The following is a 10060-nucleotide window of genomic DNA, read 5'->3' on the forward strand; positions in this document are numbered from 1 at the left end:
ATGCGAGGAAAGTTATCTCCTCGATATGTTGGTCCATACGAGATTCTTGATCGAGTTGGTGATCTTGCGTATCGATTGGCATTGCCACCAGCTCTATCTGCCATTCACGATGTGTTTCATGTTTCTATGTTGAGGAAATATGAACCCGATCCATCACATGTACTTGCACCTGATGAGGTTGAACTGGATCCTTCTCTTTCCTATGTTGAACAACATGTTCGCATTATGGATCGAAAGGAAAAGATATTGAGAAACAAATCGATTCCTTTAGTACGAGTGCAATGGACACGACATGGTGTTGAAGAATCAACGTGGGAATTGGAGAGCAAAATGCGAGATTCATATCCGCATTTGTTTGATTCTAGAACATCTGTTCCATTGTATTCGATGTATTCTGATCCTTTTACTGATTTTAGTTTTGATATGTATTATAACCTGGTGACATATGTATGTTTGCCAATGTTATGTATATGGAAATGTTTGGGATTTCGAGGACGAAATCTTTTAAGAGGGGGAGAAATGTAAGGACCGTGTATCGTGTTATCGTAAATCTTAAGTGATTATCGATAATTTATGGATTTGATATGTGATTATACATTTGATGTATATTATGATAATGAAATTGAGAAATGAATATTGTATATGAATTGACGTTGTAAGAGCTCGATTGAAAGGGCCGGACGCCAATACAGTACAAAAATAAATAATTGTACAGAACGAGTGGCGCCCGGGCGGTAGAAAATGACCGCCCGAGCGCCAATGTAGAAATTTTGAGTCTTCGGACAGAACATGCCGCGCCCGAGCGGTAGTTTTTGACCGCCCGAGCGCGGTGCATTTGAAAGTCGGGGGCAGAATGTCTCGCACTCGGGCGCGAGAATTCTACCGCCCGAGCGCCGAAGCGGTGGAAGATAAGAATGCTTTCTTTCTTCTTTTCCTTCGTCATTTCATTTCAGCAACTTCGAGGGAAAGTTAGAGAATTCGATTTCTTTCGTCCGAATCGACTTCGAAACGCTGTCTAAACGCGAAACAAATTATATATTTGTGATCTTCGCGTCGAGGGCTTCTAACTGAGGTAATTTTCTTCTAGTTCCAGCAGCTTGAAAGATCAAAGTGCTGGAATAGCATGTATTTGAAGTTGAATTTCCTATATGTAGCAGAATTACCGACAAGAAACTCATATTCGAAGTCGGAATTGAATTATGATATGATTTGGATTTGATATGAATTTTTGAAGTTTCAAATGATATTTGAAACTCATATTAATGATTTTGGAGTATGTTATTGATTGGAATGAGTATGTTATTGATGTAGATAAAGTGTAATATCAATATCTTCAGGCTATATCAACTGGAAACGAAGAATTGAGGTATGTTGCGACCGGGTAACATACGACAGGTATCTGTATTATATGATATATGTCGGATTGATTTGATTGATTGGAATGAGATTATGTGTCTATATGCCTTATTTGTTGATTGATGTGGCATACATGACATTGAGATTGAAATATCGATGTATAAAATAAATGTTTTGTTAACACATATCATTTTATGCATACATCGATACATGACATGCACGTTGAGCTATGATCCTTGGATACCTTGATATGATTGGATTGGATTCTGGGGTTTGTGAACACAATCGCTATGCCGGTATTATATGACCCGTAAAGCATAGACAATTGTGGCCCCATATGATTGGATATGAGATTTGGGATTTGATGGCGCTTTGCCGACGCTATCATACGAGTATCCCATATTGGCCGGTGTGCCAGCTCGAGCATTGATTTGATAGCGATTCGATTGATTCTGACATGTGCTCAGTGGATGGGCATTTGACCCGATACCTCCACGACATACATGCATTGCATACCATATATCATTGCTTAGATATCTGTGGTATATATGATTGGTTGTTCCATACGGAGCTTTGCTCACCCCCAAGGGGGGCTGTTGTTGTCTTTGTGTGTGGACAATGGCAGGTACTCCAGGATATCAGGAGACCGGAGAGGGTACTTCTGGAGGGAGCCACAGCTTGGGCTGAGGTTTTATGTTTATGTCTTGTTCCCAGTATATATGTATATGTATTTATATACCGGGGCATGTCCCGAGGATATGAGTTGTTTGTATATGATTGGTGTTGATTACGTGTGGGCATGTTTTATGAATTGAGATGCTATTTTTAGTATTCAAATAAAATGATTTGGGCTCATTGTAAAGAAAATTTAAACTCGTTTTTCGCTGTAATTAATTAACCCTAATCAGATTGCATTGTAATAACGATTAGGAGCTAAGGGACCCCACAAATATTTATCTGTGAGACGGGTCTCATAAAATACGACCCGTGATACCGTCTCACACAAGTTTTTGCACGAATAGAAAAAGACTAAATTGTCAAAATATGAAAAACTTAAGACTAAAACTCAATTTTGACACCATAAAAAACTCAAATTATATATAGACAAAAATAAATTAGGAAAAATCGTATTTTTCCAAAAGAAAATCTCACATTTATAAAAACAATAATATCGCCTCCTTGGTAAGAAGAAAACTCGACTCATGATTGAGCTTAGTCCTATTATTCATTTATCTTACTCTCTGATTTAATATTATATGAAGATATATATATCCAACCACTTTGTTCTGTTTCAATTATTTATATATCACAATATATTATATTCTTTCGTCAAATTCCATCGATTTTATTAATCGTCATGATCAGCTCAAATTTGATTTGGAAATCTAATCCCATGCCTGCAACCATTAATTTAATTTATAAAATTAATTAATGTTAGTAGATAATTGTTTATCACATGGGACCGATGCCGTTACACCAATTCATCAAGACTGGACGGCAGATGACTTAGTTTCATTATTACCAAAAGTTTCTCCCTAATCCACGCTCTCTTATCAACATGATGGTTTTTTTTAATGACGATGGAACTCTTCGACGTTATCATTTTGATGTATATTGAGTAAACTCTCGAGCTAATGCAGAAGTCTGCAACCTACATATTACATGAAAATTATTAAAATTGATATTTTAAAAATTATTTTCTTAAATATGCATTCAACATCCCATTATGTATATTACAATGAGGCTATGGCCATCAGGAAAAAATAATTAGGACAAAGGGTTAATCGATAACACATAAATATTATTAATTATAAACTAAGCCAGGTTGTATGTACAACAAAGAAGCTACTTTAAGCAACTAAGCAACATCTATTTTTAATATTTTATAATAATTATTTCCTTCTGGGAAACTACATGACAAACTGGACGATCATTAATAGCTTTGACTATTCGATGCGCATCTCCTCCTCTTCGTCGGGAAAAGTTGCCGTAGACCGCCGTTCTGCGCCACCTGCCACTCCTCCACAACCTCATCGAAATCCAGCTGTTGCATCCCTGAAGCATCGAACAAGCATCCCTCCGACAACGCCGCCAGCCCCCCACACGGTGGCTTGGACTTCCGGCGTCCAGCGCCGACGGGAACGTTTCGGAGGGCTCCGCCGGCGGTCCAGTATCTTTGACAGCCCTTACAGAAGTGTCTGGGCTGGTTAACATTGTAGTTGTTGAAGTAACAGAACTTGGTTTCCATACTCTTACATCTTGGGCATGGGATGATCTTGTCCGGTCTCTTTTCAGACGTTGGATCAGTTTTCTTGGCCTCTTCGTGATCGTCTGATCTCTCTTTCAGAGAAATCGTAGCCCCGAATAGCTTGATTCTCGATGATGATTTGTTCATGTCTTCTTGAACCTCAGCCATGTTTCTGATTCTGGATAAAATAATATGATACTTGATTAGGGTTTGCTGCTGCTGCAGAGTGTGTTCATGGTTGATGAAGAACAGATCTTGGGAAATATAAGTTAAAACACAGAGCAAAAGTTCATTTTTGGTCTTGACGAAGATTGTTGTTGGAAGGGTTTGGTTTGTTTGTATATATAGTAATATATATACTCATATTTGAACTTTTGCCATTCTAACACTATAATTAATATGCTGCTACATATTAGGGTTACAAATTTCAGACATCAGTTATCTATGCAATGAAAAGTACAAGAAAACAACCAAAATAGTCTGCCTCAAATTATAAATTGAAACATCATTTAAAAAATATATATAATGCTTTACATGTGCAAGCGTCTGATTGGTGATAAATTTTGTTATTCTCAATTTAAAGATTTAACAAATTTTATGTTTTTTTAATATATTTATTTGTCAGTCTTTTTCACTTAAAAAGGGAGCAAGTAAAATTAATTTTTTTAATAAATGAACTTTGATTTTATATTTATTCGACGACTTTCACCTATCTCATGGCAATATGTTGATATTCCTATGGATAGAAGAGCAAACTAATACCCCCGATGATGTGAAGTGACATTATATTTGGACTAATGAATAAATCTTTGAAAATATTTGAATTATACTATCTTAACAAATCGTAAATTTCCCAAAATTTTTATGAATAACGATTTAATGCACATGGTCAATCCCTATGTACTCCAAGGTGGTGCAGTAATTATAATATAGATTTTTCTAGGAAATTAAACTCTCCTATTTAGAAACAGTTGAGGCACGATGTTTGATCAGTAATTGTATAATCTAAAAAGACTTGAGTTGTGCTTTGTTATGAGATAAAAGAGACAATTTTTCGATCCTACATGATTTATTTTATTAAAATTAGGTTGTAAATTTTATATTTATGTGTGTAAATTGAGATAATATGAGGTATTGAAATACTCAAATCCTAAGAAATTTATTATATTTTTTAAAAGGCTCCCAATCTTTCTATTAATTATACGTTTAACTTCATATAGATAAATAAAAGAGTTGGTAGTGCATCCTTTATAATAAAATAAGTAAAAGGGCAAAGTAGCAAAAAAGTGCATAAAAATGCAAGAGTTTAGGCGTAAAAATCTATGGAAAGGGAAAAGAAGATATAATATATATGATATTAAATGGAGCCGCCAGGAGCAAATTGGAAAGGTACTTGGTGGTGCCTAAAATAAATATAAATAAATGTTGATGCTGAACTTTTTGTCCACATCATTTTCCACGTCATCGTTTTGTTGAGTTTCAAATTCATTTGAAGTGGGTCCCATCTTGAGTACAAAGCATTTAAAAGTGGGAAGCATAAAGATAAAGATTAAAGGGAGGATAAAGCTAAAAGTTGAACTTTTGATTTGATTAACATGAAAATCCATTTACTTTTTGTCTATTCTAATCAATATAATTTATGATTCATGCACAATTGATGATCTTATTGCTTATAATCATTCATATATAAAAAGTAAAGTAATTGAAATGTGATGCTTCAGCTCTTGTATGGTTTACAAATTTTGGGTTGCATCGTTACCATCTGGTATAACGTTTAACAATACAATAAGAGTTTGTCTCTTGTGAGACGGTCTCATTAATTTTTATTTGTGAGACGGTCTCATTAATTTTTATTTGTGAGACGGTTCAACCCTACCGATATTCATAATAAAAATTAATACTCTTAGCATAAAAAGTAATATTTTTTCACGGATGACCCAAATAAGAGATATGTCTCACAAAATACGACACGTGAGACCGTCTCATTCAAGTTTTTGCCAAACAATAAATATTCGATTATACAGTAATATTATCGAAGATATGAAAATTTAGCATATAATCTTCCCCCTTATCAATTAATATTGGTTTGAGATTCGAATATATAATGTTGACACAACGATATCGATCATAAAGCGTCGATGGAGTAGTTTTAATTCGTATTTTGTAACTCTGAAGTTGGGGAATATGATAGAAAGGGACTTGGTAATATGGCACGGTACGTCAAATTATCCATTTTCAATTTCCTATTTTAAGTTTTTTTAAAAAAATTTGGAAAATTCCCATTAGATTACGCGAATCAACAAAGAAATTATGCTCAAATTTCATGCACAGTGAATTTCATGGAATATGTCACAATGCAAGAAATTGGCTGATAATTTACGTATTTTTTTCTTCTAAAAAAATCGATCCACGAGTCTTTTTCAGTATTTCTAGGTCAGAGACACGCTATTATCAACGTATTTTCGGATTTGAATTGGTCTCTTGTGAGATGGTCTCACGAATCTTTATCTGTGAGACTGATCAATCCTATCGATATTCACTATAAAAAGTAATACTCTTAGCATAAAAAATAATATTTTTTCATGGATGATCCAAAATAAGAGATCCGTCTCACAACGACCTGTGAGAGTATCTCACACAATTTTTTGCCAACGGATTTTTATAGTAGGCCTCTCAGTTTGATATGATATATAGAGAGAGGATCCAAACATATTTTGATATATTTTATTTTTATTTATTATTTATTTTGATATATATTATGAGTAATGTTATAGATTCATCAAATATTTGTACATCAAATCTCACATCCATACCTACGATGTCACTGTATTCTTCCAAATTTCATTACTCGTTCATATGTATTTTTTTTTACATCGTGTTCAAATCTCGCTATATATATATATATATATATATATATATATATATATATATGTATATTATATATGTATGTATGTATGTATGTATATGTATGTTTGTATAAAGAACTCATGCATCATTAAATGTAAATTTATTTCATACTCTATTTTGATATCATAACACATAATGTAAACAAATTGAAACCAATACGTGAGAGAAAGAGAAAAATCTTTTATTCAAATTGAAAAAATGAATATAAATGTCGTTTAGTTAAAATCACATGATATAATGAATATAAAAATTGAAACAATGATATATATGTATCTTTAGTGTTATTCATTTATTTGTTAAAGGATAAAATGTCATTAAAAATGCAACGATAGCTAATTTGCATATTTCTGAATATTTACAGATTAATTCCTAATATTCTAATTAGGCGGTTAATCAAGCAAACATCTCGTAGAACAAGCTTGACTTCTCTTTGGAATAAAATTGCAATTATATGCATAGGAAATAAATAAGTTATTACGTTAAATTATTTGGGATTTAAATTTTTTACAGTCGATCCTGCAGCAAAAATAAAAAAATTAATAAACAAAAATCAGTCATATGAAACAATAAAGGAAAAAAAAAAAGAAAAAATAAAAAAGAGAGAAATCCAAAAAGAGGAGCCGGATGCTTGTTTTGGTAATGCTTTTCCTTTTGGCTGCATTCTTTTCTTTTATATATACCTGAAAAAAAAGTAATTAGAAAAGAAAAGAATATAATAAATTTTTGATACGTTGTCCATCTATTATGTCTACTCATCGCCGAGATGACACCTATTGACACATATCGAAATTTTACATATAAAATATGAGTGTCATCTCAATGATGGACATACAGATGAGTTGATAGCGTATTAAACTATATACATAATAAATTTGATTCTTTATCACTTTAATTTTTTTATTATTATTAATCCCTTTTTATTACAAGGATTAGTAAGTGACATCTGGTAGCTCTCAATCTAAATTAAATAATTTAATGAATTGGAAGAGTGGTATGATTATGGGATCACTTTAATGATTTAAAGTTGTCTTTATCTTTGTTTAATAAAAAAAATTAGTCTCATTTCATATACTTTTTTGTGCCATCTTACAATCTCGACAAGCAATCATTTTCGCTCTTTAGTTAGAAAGACGAATACTTTTCTTTAGGTTTTGGGGATTTTTTAAAAATGTAGAAGTTTTATTTATAAAAGAGAAAAAAACATCAACGGTTTTCATTAATTGTATTTGTGTTCTCTGCGATTATTTTCACATTATAATATTACTTTTATATATCTTTTTCATGTTCTGATGTTGAGGCTCTAATCTTACCATAAATTTAATAATTAATTTTTCTGTCAATAGTTTTTAATTTTGGTCTAATTATTTATCAATTTAGGGACGTTGATGAATTGTCCACAAACTTGCATTTTTTTTTCAATTTTAATTATTTTTCAGAGTTTTTATGTGACAGTTCACACATCAACAATTTCTCAACTCAATTCAGCAATTTTCGGTGACACATAGTCATTTCCATTGTCATATCCATATTGTGATGAAAAAAGTGACAGATTGAAACAAGATGTCAAATTCGTGGACTAAGACTGTAAATTTATCGACATGATATGAAATAAGAAACATGCAAGTTACAGGATTAAAAATATAATTTTTCCATGAACTTTATTCAAGACTTGGGGCAGAGCTGGAGTTAGAGGTGAGAAATCTGTGCCGAACCGAATTAATCGAACCAGATTTAACCAAATTGTTTTGAGCTTAACAAACCAAATTTCTTGTTAAACCCAAATTAATCAAAACAAATTAAAATCAATTATTTTAGTTGGTAATCGAGTTAATCGATTTTTTTATAGAAAATAAAAATACAAAATTAATAATTAAAAAATGATATTTTTATCATAATAAAACACATAATGCTTAAAAAACTAAAAATAACAAACTTACATACAATATTAAATATAAAAAGCATTAAACAAATATTTTAAATTATATGTAAAGCCTAATAAAAAAAATTCAGTTAACCTATTTTTTTTTAAATCCGAAACCAAACCAATTTAACCGATATTTTCTAAAATTAAAACCGAATTTTTGGACCAACCAAACTGAATTTTGAATTAATTTGGTTTAACCGATCTAATGTTCATCCCTACCTGGAGGGATATTTCCTCTTTTTGTTACTTATTTTGTATATTTATATATTTTCCATGCATTATAAATATGAAAAAATATAATTTTAAATTCCCTAACTTTGTTGTTGTTGTGCTTTTAGTTTAATTTGGACAGCTATGTGAAAATTTTAGATTCCCAGCTGTTGAAGAACGTCAAGTCCTCATCAAAAGGGATTTGGTTTTAAAATTTGGATTAATCCTGGAAAAAGAATCTTTTTGCCCAATCACCAACACAAGTGCCAAAAATATCTTGCATTACAAAATGCTCAGACAATTTTATTAATTCAAATTTAATACTAAAAAGTATGCATAAATCATAATAAATCAAATTTTTATAAACTCATGAATATATTTAGTAATTTAATAATACATAATATATAAAGCGTGTTTCGTGAAAGTAAGATATTATAAAACTTTAGTTATAAAATAATTATATGACATATATCTTAGAAGCACATTGACCGGTTGCTTAAATTAAAGAGAGTCGGCTTTCTTTCTTTCTTATTTTAACAAGGATGTCAATTCGGATGAGTTGGGTGAGTTAGGTCGGGTTGAGTATTAATATTATTCAAAATTACTCAACTCGAACCCAACCCGAACTCGATTCAACCCGAAAACTCTCAACCCGAACCCAAACACGAATCAATCGGGTTAATTGTATCAACCCGATTGGTCTGACCGAAATAAATAAACAATATAATATTTTTTTCAGACATACAATATATAAAAATGTAGGCAATATTTATTAATGATATTTTTTTTAAAAAAATTTTAATTTTTCGGATCAATCCGAAAACCTCAAATCCAAATCTAATTTTCGTGTCAGCTATCGGGTTCAACCCGATCTGAATCGAACCCGAAAACCTCAAATCCAAATCTAATTTTTTTCGGGTTGAACCATAACGGGTACATGAGTCGTGTCTGATTTTGACATCCTATATTTTAGTATATAATATAATAACGATAATAATAGTTATTTAATAATGCTAATCACAATTCATAATTACGTGTATTAGAGCTTTTTTCTCTCCATTCTCAGCACTTCAAAGCAACTGAAAAGTAAACATAGAGGCTAAAAATAAATTGTTATAAAGCCAAGAGTCATTTTGTAGATGCGTGATGAATTTTCTCGATGGACAAAGATGATTTTGGATGCTACACACGACACAACCCGTTTATACTTTTCTGAGTGCTTCGAAGATCTCAGGCTAGAAAATGAAGGCGACCAAAATAAAGACAGTGGGATCCTTGTTCACAAATAAAATTACTCCTTTTTTGCTTCTTTTTTTGAACCATTAATTCAGGCACAAAAAGACATGACAAAGGGAGAATCATTCTGACTTTCTGCTTATTTCATGTAAATGATCTTTTTTGAGAAGTCGACAAAA

At 31.8% G+C, this 10060-nt stretch overlaps 1 protein-coding gene across 1 annotated transcript; it reads right to left on the minus strand.

Moving 5' to 3' along the window:
• Window positions 1-3136: 3136 nt before the first annotated feature.
• LOC142522606 (cyclic dof factor 4-like) lies at window positions 3137-4032 on the minus strand. The gene has a single exon (XM_075626100.1). The coding sequence runs from the start codon at window positions 3770-3772 to the stop codon at window positions 3290-3292; it is 483 nt and encodes a 160-aa protein (XP_075482215.1). The 5' UTR covers window positions 3773-4032; the 3' UTR covers window positions 3137-3289.
• Between the last annotated feature and the right edge of the window lie 6028 nt (window positions 4033-10060).

The sequence above is a fragment of the Primulina tabacum genome, chromosome 13 (assembly GCF_025594145.1).
Source record: "Primulina tabacum isolate GXHZ01 chromosome 13, ASM2559414v2, whole genome shotgun sequence".
Classification (NCBI taxonomy): domain Eukaryota; kingdom Viridiplantae; phylum Streptophyta; class Magnoliopsida; order Lamiales; family Gesneriaceae; genus Primulina; species Primulina tabacum.

Coding starts and splice junctions, on each gene's coding strand:
- LOC142522606 (XM_075626100.1), bottom strand. CDS start 3,772: ATGGCTGAGGTTCAAGAAGACATGAACAAATCATCATCGAGAATCAAG.